The following is an 18,854-nucleotide window of genomic DNA, read 5'->3' as shown; positions in this document are numbered from 1 at the left end:
CCACCTGGGAAGCCCGCAGGGGAGAGGACATGAGTGCAAAAACTCGGGTATGGGACTGGAGTTGGGAACAGCAAGCACTCTGAAGCCTGAATTTGCAAGGAGGTGACTGGGCTGGCTGCGGTGTTGGAAGGCAAAGGACACCCCGCCTGGTACTGACTTCCCAACAGCCACAGGCTGCTGGCAGAACAGCAGGCTGCACCTAACAAGCAGACAGAATAGCAATGTCCACTCAATGTGTCTCGGGCCCTCAGCCCTGTCCCAGTGCTTTCCTCTCTCGTCTCCCCATTTTATGGCTGAGAAGGCCAGGGCCCAGTAGAGGAGATAACTGGCCCAAGACCACATAGGCTGGCTGGGGAACCAAGCCAGGACTGGTCCCAGGCCTTCCAGGCTCCACGCTGAGCGAAGGGAGGATTTCCCATCCAGTTTGTCTTTGGCAAAAAGGATGTAGCCATACCCCAAACATGCCTGATGTGGCCGTTCATGTCTCAGTACTTAAACACACATGTGTGTGCGTGCTGCCGTGACGTGTCCTCCAGTATCCTTGTTCCCTTTAGAACTCTCCTTCCTGTATTTTCAGTTGGCTGCTTGTCAGTCAAGCAACATTTGGAAGCCCTATGTGAGTAAATGCCGTGTGATTAGTACGTGATAGAGGATAGAAAGAGATGCTTTCTGGGGACTTCCCTGGTGGTCCAGTGGCTAAGCCTCTGTGCTCCCAATGTAGGGGGCCCAGGTTTGATCCCTGGACAGGGAATTAGATCTCACATGTCACAACTAAGACCCGCACAGTCAAATAAGTAAATAAAAATAAATATTTTTTTTTTAAAGAGAGAGATGCTTTCTACTGCTGCACAAGAGATAATTTAGTATAGTGGTCAGGGCACAGCGTGGCCTTGCGCAATGACTGGGCCTCTCTGGGTGTCAGCTGTCACATCTGAAAAGTGGGCATGCTAGCAGCGATGTAGTGGGGATGCTGTATGTATCTTTAGGACCTAAACTGCTCTGTACGTGTTGGTTCTTACTTTATCCTGTCCTCTAGGCTTTGTCTGGGCAAGGTACAGTTAGTAAGGTCAAGGTCACAGGATGACCTATATGTAGACTAGTTAGCTTTTTGGAAACAAAGCAGAACTCAGAAACGCCCAGTGTAGTGAAGCTGGCATCATGGACCAGCCTGCATGATGCCCCCATGCCCTGGCTGGCTGCGTGGCCTAGGAATGGGTGGAGACTGTGGGGGTGCAGGACATCAGTCCTCGTGACCAAGAGAGGACTGTTGTCCTGAGACCCAGAGGCTTAGCCAGGTCACTGCAGAGCCCCATCCAATGCAAAGGAGCTTTGAAACAGTCCCTCGCTCGCCATGGTCCAGAGTGGTACTCGTCTCCCCATGTGTGGGCAGAGGCAGGCTTCGTCAGAAAGTGCATCTGTGCCGAGGGCTCTAGAGACAAAACTTCTCAGCTGTCAGGGGCAGGTTTGGGTGGTTGAGGGCCTGAAGCTGGTGGCACGCAGACGGAGTTGGTGGCAGACTAGAGTCAAAGTGGTCTTTGTTTTTCCCAGTCACAGTGGACCTGTTGTGGCCACGGCTCTCTGAATGCCCCTCCTACGTTACTCATCCTTTAGAATCAGGAGCCTGGGGCTCCCAGAACATCCGGGTTGCCCAGGTTTCCTTCTTTTAAGCAATCTTTTTGTCTGACAATTGGGTCTTCACAAGGGCCCTGGCAGCCCTTTAAGTAGGCGCCACAGGACACGAGAGTTCTGAGGAAACTTCGCTGCTAGCGGGGCCAAGTATGTGACTGTGCGGGGCGAGTGCCACAGCTATGCCAGCTGGCCGACTCTCCCCACTGGGTGGATTACACAAGATCGCCTTGTTTGTTCTTCCTCGAACCCCTCAGGCGGATTTCTGACTTTACCAAGTAGGAAGACAAAAAAACTAAACAAAAACTTGCTTCCCCGAAACCCGAAGCCCTGTCGGTGGGGAGGGAACACTGCACAGACGAAGGGGGCCTTTCTGGGCCTTTTTGTTTTTTTAAAAACAATATTGGTTTCTTTTTAAAATATTTATCTATTTTGGGCTACTCTGCTCAGCTTGTGGGATCTCAGTATCCTGATCAGGGATTGAACCAGGTCCACGGCAGTGAAAACCTGGAATCCTAACCACTAGGGCATCGGGGAACTCCTGTTGGGTCTCTGTGGGCTTTGCCTTCTCTCAGCGTCCCTGAGGGCAGAGCACAACACGTCGTGAAGCAGCGGAACAGCCCAGCTTCTCCCAGGGGTCACTTTAAAGAAGAGGCAGTAGATAGGGGGAGGGAGGTTGCCCCAGGTACAGTACAGAGGTCCCCCCACCCTCCGCCAACCAGTTCAGACGTGGAAATAGGACAGAAGTTCCACAGGGAGATGTCACGCACAGGCACTTTGGAAGCAAAGCGGCCAGCCTTCTACCCACTCTATTGATGTTCTTAAACTTATTCCACAAACTCTTCATTATCCTCAATAACGCACCTCTGTGGCAGGGTTTCCTTCCTTCCCACCTGTTGGTCTGCATGGCCTTTGCATGGGTCAGGGGCTGACCAGTCCTACAGCTGATCCAGCATGGGCATCCACGCCAGGAAGATGAAGGAAAGATAAGAAAATATTATTTGGAGTGGGGGGAACTAAGAATTCTAAATCAGAAAACTATTGGTTTTTTTTTTAAATATTATTACTGGGATAAAACACAATTTACTATTGCAATCATTTTTGGAGTTTAAAAATTTTAATTGGAGGAATACTGCCTTACAATATTTTACTGGTTTCTACCACATAACAATGTGAATCAGTCATAATTTATATATATATATACATATTTTTATGTATATATATATATATATATCTGCCCTCTTGCAGAGAAGGCGATGGCACCCCACTCCAGTAGTCTTGCCTGGAAATCCCATGGATGGAGGAGCCTGGTGAGCTGCAGTCCCTGGGGTCGCGAAGAGTCGGACACGACTGAGCAACTTCACCTTCACTTTTCACTTTCATGCACTGGAGAAGGAAATGGCAACCCACTCCAGTGTTCTTGCCTGGAGAATCCCAGGGACGGGGGAGCCTGGTGGGCTGCCGTCTATGGGGTCGCACAGAGTCAGACACGACTGAAGCAGCAGCAGCCCTCTTGAGCCTCCCTCACCTGCCCCATCCCACTCCTCTAGGTCATCACAGAGGGTCAGGCTGGGCTTCCCATGTTATAGAGCAACTCCCCCCCATCTCAACCATTTTTAAGTGTACAGTTTGTAATATGAAGTACATTCACACTTTTGTGCCATCATCCATCTTTAGAACTCTTTCATCTTGTAAAACTGAAGCTCTATTCATTAAACTCTTAACTCCACATTCGCTCTCTCCTCCAGCCTCCAGTAACCTTAATCTGCTCTCTGTCGCAATGAATTTGGCTCTTCCAGGCACTTCATTTAAGTGAAATCCTCCTTTTGTGGATGGCTTACCTCACTGAGCATAAAGTCTTCGTGGTTCATTCATACCGTAGCCTGTGTCAGGATTTTGTTCCTTTTTAAGATGGACTAATATTCCACTGTATGTGGTGACCACATTTTGTGTATCCATTCATCTGTTGATGGACACTTTTTTTTCATATATTTTAGAGACATGGGTGTTATGAATAAGACTGCTATGAACATTGGTTTACAAATATCTGTTTGAGTCTCTGCTTTCGATTCTTTGGGATGACCTGATTAAAATATCAATGAAAAAAGAGAAGTGTTGGTTGTTCAGTCATGTCCGACTCTTTGCAACCCCCATGGACTGTAGCCCACCAAGCTCCTCTGTCCACGGATTTCCAAAATATCAGTGCCAGGGCCTTTCTTAGAATAACTCCAGCCAGCCCTTCTGGCTTCCTTATTATTCCTTCTGCTTGTGCCCAGGCTCTTCCTTCTACCCAGAGATACTCAGGACCAACCCCTGTGCCACTGCGCTGGGACTGAGCCTTTCCAGGGGCCACACCCCCTGCTCTGGGTGATGCCTTCCTCTGACACCACCAGTCCTTTGTGACTCTCTGACAGCAGTACCTGGTCTATGTGGTGTTATCATCCACGTGCTAATGGTCCTCAGCTTAGCTTTCCTATGAGATTCCCACCCTCTGGTGGACAGGGGATCGGCTTCCTCATGTCCTCCTTGAATGAAGTCAAGTGTTGTAGAGAAGAGTGACTGATTGACTGTAATGAAAGGTAAAGAAAGTGAAGTCGCTCAGTCGTTCCGACTCTTTGTGACCCCATGGACTGTAGCCTACCAGACTCCTCCGTCCATTGGATTTTCCAGGCAAGAGTATGGGAGTTGGAGAAGGCAATGGCACCCCACTTCCTAGGGAAGTCATTAATGAGTCCAGGTGAATAAACAATTACACTGTTCTTTTGTAATTGTGCCTGGGCCATTCTAAAATGGTGTCTGCAAGCTACTTTTTAAATACATGAACACATGAAGCCAGGTAAGAATCCCCAAGCTGCCAACAAAGACAGCTTCTTGGAGGGCACACTGGATGGGATAGGGAGGTGTTGGGAGGGGCTTTTCCACTGCTGATTTTGCACACTTTAGTATTTTTTGAATTTTTAACCACAAAAATAAATTTATTACTTACAATATTAAGTAATAAAAAAGCAAGGACTATATTTTTAATGTAAAATTATTTATAATATGAGATCATTTCCATTCCTTCACTAGGAGGAAAGTTAAACTCAACAATGTAGGAGCAAAATGAATTTCTCTTCCCAGGGTAATGCCATTTTCCCCATAGTGATGGGTGCATTTTTCCAGCGTGCGTTGCTTACTCGACCAATTAATGCTCTCTGCACTCTCTGCTTTACTGGCTTTCCTCCCCACCTCAGGCCTCACCCAGGCTCCCCAAGACCACCCTCAGGAGTGTCTGCCCCCAGCCCCTCGGCCTCCCGCCTCTGGGCCCACGTCCCCATGACACAGTCACTCCCTGACATGCCTGCCCCTCGTTCTCCACCAGAATGAAAGTCTAAACGTCTGGCAACATTCAGCTGTCCCCAGAACAGGGAGGCACTGAGAACTTTGTGTTGAATAAACAAATATTGGCTGAGGTCACGCTTTGTGCCTTTGCCAGAAGATGTTCAGGCTGAATCAGACAAGGGAGAGGGGGGACACAGGGACTTCTTTTTATTGAGATATCATTCACGTAAAGTAAAACTCACCCTTTATTTCTTTTTTTTTAATATTTTATTATAGTACATTTTGCATGAATTGAAACACAGATCTTGTTTACTTTTCGGCCATGCCACTCAGCATGAGGGATCTTAGTTTCCTGATCAGGGATCGAACCCGCACCCCCTGCAGTGGAAGCACAATCTTTATCAGTGGGCCACTGGGGTAAAGTTGCAAAATTCACCCTTTAAAACTGTACAAAGCAATGGCATTTAGTTCATTCACAAAGTTGTACAACCATCCCACAATCAATTTCCAGAATATTTTCGTCATTCCAAAACTGTAACTCCGAACCCAACACAGTTAAAACTCACTCCTCCCTTCCCTTGGCTTGTACCAGCCACTAATCTGCCTTCTTTCTATGGGTTTTTCTGCTCTGGATATTTCATATGAAAAGTGAAAGTCATGTCCGACTCTTTGCAACCCCATGAACTATACAGTTCATGGAATTCTCCAGGCCAGAATACTGGAGTGGGGTAGCCTTTCCCTACTCCAAGGGATCTTCCCAACCCAAGAATCAAACCCACGTCTCCCGCATTACAGGCAGATTCCTTACCAGCTGAGATATCGGAAGCCTAGGTGTGTGGCCTTGTGTAACTTGTTTCTCTCACTTAGTATGTTTTCAAGATTCCTCTATGTTGTAGCACGTATCAGTATTTCACTAATTTTACGCCTAACTAATATTTCATTGTATGGATATACTGCATTATGTTTATCCATTTTTCAGTTGATGGACATTTGTGTCATATCCCCTTTGGGGCTATTATGAATAGTGCTGCTATACACATTAATTCGTATACAAGTTTTTGTGTGGGTATATATTTTTAATTTTTTAGGAGTGGAACTGCTGGGTCCTACATGGTAAATCCATATTTAACTTTTGAAAAACTTCCAAAGTATTTTCCACAGTAGTTGCACTAATTTTTATTCCCATCAGCAGTGTATAAGGGTTCTAATTTCTCCACATCCTCACTGACACTTATATTTTCCATCTTTGGTTTTTATTATAACCATCCTAGTATGTGAAATGGTACAATATCTCACTATAGTTTTGAGTTGCATTTCCCTCATGCCTAATGATGTCAGGCATCTTTTTATGTGCTTATTGGTCATTTGAATATTTTCATTGGAGAGACATCTATTCAGGTAGATCCATTGTTTAGTTGGCTCAGTTGTCTTTTTGGTGTTGTATTCTAAATATTTCTTTTTAAAAATATAGTCCTTTATCACATATGTGATTTCAAATGTTTTCTCCCATTCTATGGGTTGTCTTTTTACTTTCTTGATAGTTTTCTTTGAAGCTCAAAAGATTTTAATTTTGACAAAGTCCAATTTATCTCTTTTTTTTTTGGATTGCTTGTGCTTTTGATGTCATTGAATAAACCACGGCCTAATCCAAGGTCATGAAGATTTATGCCTATGCTTTTTTAAAGAGTTTTATAGTTTTAGCTCTTCCATATAGATCTTTGATCCATTCTGAGTTAATTTTTTATAATGGTATGAGGTAAGGGTCCAAATTCAATCTTTTGCCCATAAATATCTAGTTGTCCCAGCACCAGTTGTTGAAGACTATTCTTTCTCCCACTGAGTTGTTTTGGCAACCTTGTTGAACACCAATTGATCATCAATGTATGGATTTGTTTCTGGACTGTCAGTTCTATTCCATCGGTCAATATGTCTTGTCATTATGGCAGTACCTCTTTATAGGGAGTTTTGAAACTGGGAAGTGTGAGTCCTCCAACTTTATTCATCTTTTATAATATTGTTTTGGCTGTTCAGGGTCCTCTTGCATTTCCATATTATGTTTAGACCAGCTTGTCAATAACTCCAAAAAAGGCAAGTAGGATTTTGTTGGGGATTGTGTTGAATGTATGAATTAATTTGGGGAGTACTGCCATCTTAACAATATGAAGTCTTCCAATTCGTAAACACGGGATAACTTTCCATTTGTTTCAGTTCAGTCGCTCAGTCATGTCTGACTCTTTGTGACCTCATGAACCACAGCACGTCAGGACTCCCTGTCCCTCACCAATTCCTGGAGCTTAATCAAACTCATGTCCATCGAGTTAGTGATGCCATCCAACCATTTCATCCTCTGTCATCTCCTTCTCCTTCTGCCTTCAATCTTTCTCACCATCAGGGTCTTTTCCAATGAGTCAGTTCTTTGCATGAGGTGGCCAAAGTATTGGAGCTTCAGCTTCAACATCAGTCCTTCCAATGGATATTTAGGACTGATTTCCTTTAGGATGGACTGGTTGGATCTCTTTGCAGTCCAAGGGACTCTCAAGTCTTCTCCAACACCATAGTTCGAAAGCATCAATTCTTCAGCATTCAGCTTTCTTTGTAGTCCAACTCTTACATCCACACATGACTACTGGAAAAACCATAGCTTTGACTAGATGAACCTTTGTTAGCAAAGTAATGTGTTTGCTTTTTAATATGCTGTCTAGTTTGATCATAGCTTTTCTTCCAAGGAGCAAGTGTCTTTTAATTTCATGGCTGCAGTCACCATCCACAATGATTTTGGAGCCCAAGAAAATAAAGTCTGTTACTGTTTGCATTGTTTCCCCATCTATTTGCCATGAAGTGATGGGACCAGATGCCATGATCTTAGTTTTTTGAATGTTGAGTTTTAAGCCAAATTTTTCACTCTCCTCTTTCACTTTCATCAAGAGGCTCCTTAGTTCTTCTTCATTTTCTGCCATAAGGATGGTGTCCATTTGTTTAGGTCTTTTTAAATTTGGCTCAACAGTGCTTTTGTAGTTGCTATGCAAGTCTTTTACTTTGTGTGTGTGTGTGTGTGTGTTGTAAATGGAATTGCTTTCTTAATTTGGTTTTTGGATTGTTCATTGCTAGTGTATAGAAATGCGATTAATTTTTGTATATTGATCCTGTATCCTTCAACTTTGCTGACTTCATGTATCAGTTCTAACAGGTTTTTTTTGTGTGTGGATATGAATTCCTAAGGATATTCTATATGCAAAATCCATCATCTGCAAATAGAGATAATTTTACTTCTTTCCTTTAGTCTGGATGCCTTTTTGCTTCTTTGCTTTTCCTTGTCTAATTGCCCTGAGCAGGACCTTCAGTTTAAGAGAAGGGGTGAGAGCAGACATCCTTGTCTTGTTCCTGATCTAAGGGGGAAAGTTTTCAGTCTACCGGAGTATGATGTCAGCTGTGGGTTTTTATAGATGCCCTTATTAAGATTGAGGAAGTTCCTTTCTATTTTTAGTTTGGTAAGTGTTTTCATCATGAAAAGGAGTTGGATTTTTGTCAAATGTTTTTTCTGCTGCTATTGAGATGGTTGTGTGGTTTTTGTTCTTTATTAATCTGGTGTATTACATGACTTGATCTTCATATGTTAAACCACCTTTGCATTCCTGGCATAAATCGCACTTGGTCATGGTGTATAATCCTTTTTAGATGTTGTTGACTTTGGTTTGCTAGTATTTTGTTGAGAATTTTGTGTCTCTGTCATGAGGGATATTCATTAGGGCCTAGAATGCTATGTTCTTGTGATGTCTGTCTGGTTTGGGCATTAGGAACTGACTTAATGCAAAGTCCAAAGCAAAACACACCAAAGAGAATGATAAATTTCTAAGGATTTTGCAAGAAATAAGGGAAAATCAGCATATTTGGGGTGCCTGTGTCACATCAGATACTCTCCTTAGCAGCTTCCCTTAACGTCAAGGGAAAACAGAGAAACTGGGTCTTGGAGAGTGAAAAGAACAGGAATAGAGGCTAGAGGGCAGATAACCCAGGGGGAGGAACCCAAGGAGGCAACTGCATGGAGAGAGGGCCTTATAAGGTAGAAAGGATGTGAGTTGTCCATTTGTCCTGAGATATAGCGGGAACATATAAAGGGGTATATCTTGATTGAATAATATTCTCCTAAATTCATATCCACCTGGAACCTCAAAACTCGGCTTTATTTATAAAGAACATCTTTGCAAATGTAGTTATGATGAGATCATTCTGGATTAGAGTGAGCCCTAATCCAATGACTGGTGCCCTTACAAGAAAATAGAACAGAGACACAGAGAGCCACACCCAGAGGGAAGAAGGCCATGTGAAGAGGTAGAGACTGGAGTGACGTGTCACATGCCAGTGAAAGCCAAAGACTCCACCAAAGACCTTCACAGGGAGCTTGGCCCTGCTGACACCTTGATTTCAGACTTCTGGTCTCCAGAACTGCGAGAGAGAAAATTCTGTTGCTTGAAGCCATACAGTGTGATGCAGTGATACAAGGAGGTGTGGGCAAAAATGAGCTGATATTACCTTGCACCAGGCTGAGGACTGGGGCTTCACTGGTGAACAAAACCTAATTGCTGATGGTTTCAGATCCAGGAGCATGGGGCAATGGAGAGCAGTAGGTATGTTTTCAGGGGCATTCTTTTAGAGATAGTTTTTTAAAATAGAGTTTTATTTTCCTCTGTATCTTCCTTTATTTTATTTTTAAGTCATTGCCTTTGTCTCTGGAAGTCACACACATCATTGGTGTCAGGAATTTGAGCTTTGGATGAGCCTTTGCCATTTACCACCTGTGAAATTTGAGGATGATGTTCCTGGTCTCAGTCTTCTTAGCTATAAAATGGGGTTAATAATATCTCCTTCATAGTGTTAGTATGAGAAAATCTTTAAAGCAATCAGCAGAGCTCCTGGCACAGGAAACCTCAAATAAATGGTAACCGAGATAATGATTGGTTATTGATACCTGACTTTTTCCTTTTTTCTTTTCAAAATTATCCTTATTGGTTTTACAATATAAAGGCTAATATGGACTTGTTTAAAAAAAGATGGAAGATCAACTTATTATTTCTGAGTATTGAAATGATTCATTATTCTTTTTAGAAAATACATAAGATAGAACAAGATGAAAACAAACTATAATGCCACCTAGAGATGATTTTTATTGTCATTTTGGTGTGGTTTTCTATTTATTTATGTAGATATAAAATATTTATAAATATACATTATATACAAAACTATGTTGTATCATATTTCATATAATTTTCACCCTACTTTCTTGATTCAACATAATGGCATTTTCTTCCATCACTGAATACTTTAATAAAATGTTTCATACTAGCGTAATGGCGTTGTATTATATACATGTGCCACAACATATTAAAATATCCCTGGGACTTCCCTGGTGGTCCAGTGGCTAAGACTCCACACTCCCAATGCAGGAGGCCGGTGAGGGAACTAGATCCCAGATGCCGCACCTGAGAGTTCACATGCTGCAAATAAAAAAAACCCATAAATAAATTTAAAAAATATTTTTAAAAGCTTAAAAAAATAAAATATTCCTTATTGTTAGAAATCTGGTAATCATATTGAGTATTGGTATTTTTTACAACTTTCTTGAAGTATAATTGAGTTACAATAGCTGCATATATTTAAAGTGCACAGTTTGCTGAGTTTTGACATATGTGTACACATTGTGGTTTCCGTTTCCATTTCTCTTGTGATCAATAATGTCTTATGCTTATTTGCTACCTTATTTGGCGAAGTGTCTTTTCAAATCTTTTGGCAATTTTAAACTTGCATTGTTTGTTTTCTTTTTACTGGGCTTTGAAAGATCTTTATATATTCTGAATATAAATCCTTCATCAGTTATATATCTTCAGTTCAGTTCAGTTCAGTCGCTCAGTCGTGTCCGACTCTTTGCGACCCCATGAATCGCAGCACACCAGGCCTCCCTGTCCATCACCAACTCCCGGAGTTCACTCAGACTCACGTCCATCGAGTCAGTGATGCCATCCAGCCATCTCATCCTCTGTTGTCCTCTTCTCTTCCTGCCTCCAATTACAAATATCTTTTCCTAGTCTCTGGCTTGACTTTATTTTTTTAACAATACCTTTCAAAGAGCAGTTTTTCATTTTAATGAAGTCCGATTTTCACTTTTTTCTTTTATAGATCATGCTTTTGGTATCACATCTAAAGAAATTTATCTAGCAACACTATTGAATTTTAAGAGTTCCTCATACATATTCTGAATTCAAGTCTTTTATTGGATATGTGTGTTATGAATATTTTCTCCCAGGCTGTGGGATGCATTTTTATTTTCTTTAATGATGTAATTTGAAGAAAAGACTTCCCACTTATCTAATCTATTATTTATTTTATGTTTTGTGCTTTTTTTTTTTTTAAGAAAACTTAGCCTATTCTAAGGTCACAAAAGTATTCTTTATGGATTCTTCTAGAAGCTTTACAGTCTTAAGTATTATATCTAGGTCTGTGATCTATTTTGAGTTAATTTTTGTTTATAACATAAAGTGTTGATGTTAATTTTTTCATATATTCAGATATCCAGTTGATTTAACAACATTAGTTAAAAAACTGTTCTTTTCTCCATTGAATTGTTTTGCATTTTTGTCTAATTTTTTTTTTTGTCGATTATATTTGCCAATTTCTGGGCTCTCTATTTTTTCCCATTAATTAAAAAATTTGCTCTTTAACCAACACCAAACTACACTGATTACTGTAGTTTTTAATAAGTGCTCCAACTTTCTCCTCTTTTTAGAGTTGTTTTGCTTATTCTAGGACTTTTGTATTTCCATATGAATTTTAGAGTCAGCTTGCCAATTTCTACCCAGAAAATTCTTCTGGAATTTTGATTGGAATTGTGTTGAATCTGTAGATCTATTTGGCAAGATTACCATCTTAACAATGTGACCATTTCAATCTATGGACATAGTATATCTCTTCATTTATTTAGTTTTCCTTTAATTTCTCTCAGCAAGGTTTTGTGTTTTTCAGTGTGAAGGTCTTAATGTCATTTGTTGCACTTACTCTAAATATTTTATATGGGCTTTTTGCTACTGTAAGTGGAATTTTTTATTTATTACATTTTCCAATTAAGTGTTAGTAGTCTTTAATAATGCAATTAATTTTTGTATAATAACCTTTTATTTTTTTAACTCTGTTAAATTCACTGATTAGTTCTGAGTTGTTTTGTAAATTCCATGGGAATTTTTTCATGTAAACAATTATATCATCTGCAAATGAGGAGTTTTACTTCTTCTTTTCCAATATTTATGAGATTCAGTTTCTTTTCTGTCTCTTACAGAGCATAGAGCCTCCCAATCATAGGGGGAAAAAATTCAGTCTCCTACCATTGAGTGTGATGTGAATTGTCGAATGTCTGCAGGTGCCCTCTATCAGTTTGGGATGTCCTTCAATTCCTGGTTTGCTGACAGCTCTTCTTCTGAATGAGCATTGGACTTTCCTCAGAGGCTTTTTTGTGTCTATTCACATTAAGTGTTTTTGTAGGTAACTATGGCTGTTTTCTTAGGTTCAATACCTGGAAATGAAAGTAAAGGGTCAAAATAAATAAACATTTGTAAGGCTTTTGCATTAGATTTCCAAATTGCCATTGAGAGAAATTTGGCTGGCATACAGTGCCCCCAGCCATGCAAGAGTACTTCCCCAAATCCTTACCTACACTGTATTTTATAAACTTTTAATTATTGCCAACTTCATAGACCTCCCCCTAAATTGAATCTTACTTCCATTTGCATTTATTTCATTACTCTGAATATGAAAACATTATTGGTTATTTGTGTTTATCCTCTAGTGATTGTTTTTTTCATGTCCTTTTGCCATTTTTTTTTCCTGTTGGGCACTCATTTTTAAAATTTTTACTTACATTTTTTCATACTAAGGATATGAACCCTTATCATGTATATGTCTCAGTTTGTTCTTTGGCTTTTCATTTTTTTTAACAAATTTTATTTTTTAGAGCAGTTTTAGATTCATAACAAAATTATGAGGAAAGTACAAAGATTTCCCATATGCCCCCTGCCCCAACAACATGCAAAGCCTCCCCATCACCAACATCCCCACCAGAGTGGTATGTTTGTTACACTTATAACAGTGACACATCATTATCCCCCCTAGTTTACATTAGGATTCATTTGGTGTTGTATATTCCATGGGTTTTAACAAATGTATAACGACATGTATCCACCACTATAATATCATACAGAGTAGTTTCACTGCCCTAAAATTTTTCTGTGCTCTACCTATTCACTCCTTCACAGTCCCAATCTCTGACAACCATTGATTCTTTTACTACTATCTACATAGTTTTGCCTTTTCCAGAATGTCATAGAGTTGGAATCATATAGTATGTACCCTTTTCAGATTGACTTCTTTCATTTTCCTCCATACCTTTTTCATGGCTTGATAGCTCATTTCTTTTTCTTGCTGAATAATATTCCATCATCTGGATGTACTGGTTTGTTTATCCATTTATCTGCCAAAGGACATCTTGGTTGCTTCCAAGTTCTGGCAATTATGAGGGGCCACCAAAGGGCGGCATTAATTTCAACCACCCTCCCCCACCTCTACTCCACATGCACACAGCACGATTTCCAAAATCTCATGCCCTTCCCAAGGCGCTGTGTCCTGTGCACCCCATGGGACAGGCTAAGGTTTACGGAAACCAGATCCAGGATGGACACTCACTCTGGCAGAGTCTAGGGTGAAGGCTTCTGCTCCCCTGCTGTGGTGGAAGGACTGGGGCCCTTAGGGGAAGAACCCTGGAAAGAGGGCCCCACACACACCTTCTGGCAACAACTTGCCTCTAGGCAAAAGTCTGCTTAAACCCTTTTACAACTCCTGTGGGGAAAATTATTTGCATTAATTAATTGACTAATTAATTCCAGGCACTATACTTGGAACCTACAGCTGGGGTTCCATTGACATACTGTTCAACTGACCCAAAAGGCTTAGGAGGAACAAAAGCAAGAGCCAGCTTAGAAGTTTGGATATTTAAAAATGTTAGAGTCTGGCCGCAATGTCTCTTTGACCTTGAGAACCACAATTCAATAATTTTGGAGGAAGGGAATTCCCAGGCAGTGGTTAGGACTATGCTTCCACTCCAGGGGGCCTGGGTTGGATCCCTGGTTGGGGAACTAAGATCCCACATGCCTCGAGGTACAGCCAAAAAAAACCCCAAAATAACAATTTTGGAGGTTTCTTCCCTCCTGCTTGAGCTTTTTCTGAAAACAGACGCTTCCCGTATGTATCAGTTATCTATAGCCCTATAATGGAGGACTCCAAAACTTAGCAACTTAAAACCACTGCGTTTAATTTGTTCACAGTTCTTCTGGCTGGACTGGGCCAAGTCTAACCATTCTACTGGGTGCTCTGGGGCTTTCTCAGGCAGCTGTCACTAACTGGGGGGTCAGCCAGGTACATGCCATGGGCTCTGTGCATGAGGTTTGGAGACTGCGGTGCTGTGAGCTGGGTCTCTCTCTCCTTGCGGTCACTCATTTGTACCTGCGCTTCCTTACATGGTGGTAAGAATGTGCCAAGAGGACGAATGCAGAAGCCTCTGGAGGCCAGGCTCTGGAGCTCACAGGATGTCACTCACACCATAGCCTATGGATTAAAGCCCCTCAAAAGACCAGCTCAGACTCAGAGGTGGAGGAGTGGACACAACCCTAAGAATCTGAGGCCATATTTAAACTCCCAACTCTGTGCCTGACCTTGCTGTGATTATCAGGTAGACAACACATCTGCTATGTTTTGCGATGACAGAGTTGACCTTTCTTATTCATTTCTGTTTTTGCATGTTGGTGATCCTCAGAAAGAAAATGCTGTATTTCTTAGAGTTTAGCATCTTCTAGTTGTACCTATAAAACAGTTTTAACTTCTAGCGTATTGAGAGTTATTGCCCTAAATAAACCTTCCTTATAATTTTAATGTGCCACACATAATAATTTTATGAACAAGCCAGGTTATATGCAGCACATATGAATCTTCCTAAAACCAAAGGGCTTTGCATGTATAAAAAGATAAAAAATAAAAATTATACATATTTCAAATTTCCTAAGATTTTATTTCCATTTTTCTTTTTCTATGACTTTAAAATTCCCAGACATTTAAAATTTCACCCCGGGCATGGGTATTAAATCTCTGTGTCCTGTGCCAGGCCTGTACTGGGAGCTGGAGATGCAGAAGAGCAAATGAGATACAGCCCTTAACCCCATGGCAATGGATCTTGAGGCAGAAACAGAGGTGGCCCTTGGTGACCTAGATGACTGTACAGACATCTGCTGCAACAGGCCCGAAATAACAAGAACCAAGGCTTCCATCAACTTTGCTCCAGTTTGAATGGTGGAACCCCAGCTGTAGGTCCCAACACAAGGTCTTGAATTAATCAATCAATCAATTAATACAAATAATTTCCCCCACAGGAGTTTGTAAAAGGGTTCAGGCAGACTTCTGCCTGGGGGCAAGTTGCTACAGGAAGGTGCTGTGGGGGGTGCCCTCTCTCTGGGGCTCCTTCCCCTCAGGGCCTCAGTCCTTTCACCATGGCAGGGGAGCAGTAGCTTCAGCCAGGACTCTGCCAGAGCCAGTGTCCATCCTGGATCTGGTTTCTGCAAACCATGGCCTGCCCTGTGGGGCGAGCAGCACGTAGCCTGTTGGGAAGAGCATGCAGATTTTAGAGGATCGTGCTGTGTGTGTGCGTGTGGAGTGGAGGTGGGGAGGGCTGAGGGAGGGGGGCTGGAAATAATGCCACCCTTTAGTGGCCCCTCTCTGGCTGGGCTTGGAGGTGAGCCCGGATGGGCCGGCCCAGTCGGGAAGCATGCCAAGCACATGCTCTCTGGCCACTGCGGCCTCATTGTTCAATAAGCAGATTATGAAATGCTGCGAGAAGCGGCTTGGTGGGGGGCTGTCTTCAGCCCTGCGGCCTGCCTTGTTTTGCAAACAATCATTGCATAGTGCAGCCCGGTCAGGGTCCCCTCAGGAGGACAGGGAATCCCTCAGCCTTTTTGGGTCTGAGTTTGTCGTGTGGCTGCGTGCTTTAGCTTCTCTGCCTTCCTCCCCATCCGGCGGCTGTCTGTCTTCACCTGAGTCTGTTTTCTGGGAGACCCCAGGTGCCCCTCAGAAATGGGGGGACTTGGCTCCACCCACCTCCTTAGGCAGGTAGGGAAGAACAGCACACCAGGTCCAGTGCTGTTCTAGAAGCAGCAAAGGTTCTAAGGCCAGTCTTCCTCTTTGAGGAAATTCCGAAATAGACAGATGGTGCGTGAACAATCCCGAGTAGCTTCCTTTGGAGACCTGGTGCCCATCTGAGGAAGAGGTGCTTTCAGATTAATTGCCTCCGACACTTTTTATGTTCTTGGCTTAAACAGGAAAAGTGGGATAAAGCGACTGCAGTCTTAGCTCTGCAGGATGTTGGGGTCTGACCAATGTTTGCCTTTACTCTGACTATATTTTAGCAGTCATCTGCTAGAGTTTACTATGAAATCTCAAGAGACATCATTTTACCTGCAGTGTAGCTGATTCCATGAAATAAAATATTTTGCAACCGAGGGTCCAAATAAAACAATGAATTTTTTAAAGAGGCAGAATAAAAGAATGGGATGGTATTGCTGAACTTTGAACTGAGAGGCCATCGAATACCCTGGTGAAGATGTATGCCACAAAGCTTGGGTTCAAATCCCAGCTCTACCACCTGCTAACTGTGTGACCTTGGACAAGTTACTTAACCTTTCTGAGCCTTAGTTCCTGTTTTATACAATGGGGATAATAACCGCTCATTTCCTAGGATTATTGTGAAGATTATATGTGATAAAAAGCACAGGGCAAGTGGTTAACACAGAGCCAGGCTCCACCAAGTGTTTACTGGTAGTATTAATAGCATTGCAGCCGAAATGTTTCCTTATGGAACCAATATTTTTTCAGGAAAATACTGAACCAGTGTGAACCCAAATGGAAGCCCCATGCTGTCTAAAATGGTCACAAAACAGGCTTCTTTTAGCAAGCCTTGAAAACCAGGGTGCCCAGCACCAAGCGCTGTTCATTCTATTAGAAGGCCTGTTATTATCTTCACTTTGCAAAGGAGGAAACAAAGGTTCAGAGAAGCTTGCTAACTTCCCCCAGGGTCACACAGCAAGGGCTCAAACCCAGTCAGTAGGACCTCAGCTGTCCTTATGACAGCCTCGTGCCTTTACAGAGGTAGGACAGAATTTGGTCACAAAAGTGCTTTCCAATCCACATTAAAGTAGTTGGGCAAGACCTGTGATGGGATTCATTCATTCATTCATGGATGTTCATGGAGAACCTCTCTGCACAATGTGCTCTGGTACGTCTCTGAGCAACACACATGTTTAAATGGTTTTCCCAAGCCCTCCCTGCCCTTCCCCCGATGACTGCATGACAGACATGTGTGGCCCTCACATGACTTGCTCCACCAGCTCCCCCTCCAGCGTGGATGCCCACCTGCAGTTCCCGGACGGCAGCGGCCTCCTGCAGCCCCAGCGCTGGGACGAGCCGCAGAGGGCCGGTGCCCTGGAGCAGATCTGTGGTGTGTTCCGAGTGGATTTGGGCCAGATGCGCTCCCTGCGCCTCTTCTTCAGGTGAGGCCCTCTTGGCCATGTTCTGGAAGCTGCCTGTGTGCCTGCCGTGTCCCTGGGGGGCTGTGCTTGGGTCTAGGAGCCTAACGTTCCCAACCGTCTGCTTCCCAGCATCACTAGTGCCCTGGAGGCAGTGCCCCACAATGGCTGCCCCGCAGGAGCCGGGTCTGGGTAGCTCCCAAACTCTTTCCTCTGCCTTCAGCGTGATGGTAGCAGCTGTTGCTTGCGCTCTGGTTTGGGGCAAGATGACAAACCAGGGCTACACAGAGAGCAGTAGCTGCAGGAAGCTCCTGGTCACCCAATCAGAGGCCCAACTGCTCAGTGCATGCTTAGGATAGGCTATGGCTTTCTAGATGGAGGCACTATTTTCTTCATGATGGGGGGCCATCCCTTTCAGTTCCCCACCTAAGGGCTACCTCATGTCTCTCTTCCTGAAAGCTGCAGGACAGCACCAGCCAAAGACCAGTGCTTCAAAGAAGTAATTGTGCCTCTGGGGGGGTTCCCACACCCAAAGCCCCATCCTGCATTTCAGGAAAGGGCAGTCAAGGTTGGGCAATGGCCCTGAGGCACATATAGTGGATTTCCCTGGAGGATTTTCCCAGAGTGACTTCTGTGCTAAATGGAAAGCCCACTGGAGGGGAGTCCCTTCGTGCCCACCCATCTGGGTTCCAAATCTGATTCCATGTCAGGGCATCCATCCCTAGGAGATGGATGATATGATATCATGATATCTCCATGATATCTCCATGGTATCCAGGACAGAAGGGAGGATGTGACCTGGCCGGCAGGGGTGGGGACTGAAGGCTGCTCTGGCAGATCTCCTGGGGGCGAGGACAGTCCCACCTGGGGCCTCCCCAGGAGGGAGCTGCTTTGCCTTCTTCAGCAAAGAGGTGATGGCTTCTGTGAGGGCATAATTCTGTCTGCTTCCCGCCAGCAGCCAAACTCCTGGGGGACTTTCTGTTTCCTGCCTCTGAGGTCGAGTGATAGCGGCCTCTGATTATACTTGGAAATAAAAACCCGTGTTTACATATTCATGGGTCTGTTCTCTTCCCCCCTCCAATGGCTGCTCAGCGATGAGGCCTGCACCAGTGGCCAGCTGGTCGTCGCCAGTCGGGAAAGCCAGTACAAGGTGTTCCACTTCCACCACGGTGGCCTGGACAAGCTGCCTGACGTGCTTCAGCAGTGGAAATACTGCGCAGAGACGCACCTCAAAGACCAGGTAGCTAGGGAGGGGGAATGGGTGCTGCCCCCACCCCTCCCCTCCCCTCCCCTCCCCACCCC

At 43.4% G+C, this 18,854-nt stretch overlaps 1 protein-coding gene across 6 annotated transcripts in view; it reads left to right on the top strand.

Moving 5' to 3' along the window:
* The window catches only part of TBC1D16 (TBC1 domain family member 16), an 88,298-nt gene that overhangs the window by 54,467 nt on the left and 14,977 nt on the right, over positions 1-18,854 (top strand). For all 6 annotated transcript variants that reach the window (XR_005721759.1, XM_040244758.1, XM_040244755.1 and 3 more), the window contains exons 4-5: positions 17,415-17,576; positions 18,645-18,792. Coding sequence is in view for 5 of the 6 variants with exons in the window: in XM_040244758.1 (XP_040100692.1) it covers positions 17,415-17,576; positions 18,645-18,792 (310 nt within the window). In the remaining variant the exon portion in view is untranslated. The remainder of the gene's footprint in view (positions 1-17,414; positions 17,577-18,644; positions 18,793-18,854) is intronic.

The sequence above is a fragment of the Oryx dammah genome, unplaced genomic scaffold, assembly GCF_014754425.2.
Source record: "Oryx dammah isolate SB20612 unplaced genomic scaffold, SCBI_Odam_1.1 HiC_scaffold_8, whole genome shotgun sequence".
Classification (NCBI taxonomy): domain Eukaryota; kingdom Metazoa; phylum Chordata; class Mammalia; order Artiodactyla; family Bovidae; genus Oryx; species Oryx dammah.
Note: the sequence above shows the minus strand (reverse complement) of the source record. Positions and strands in the feature narration are given on the sequence as shown.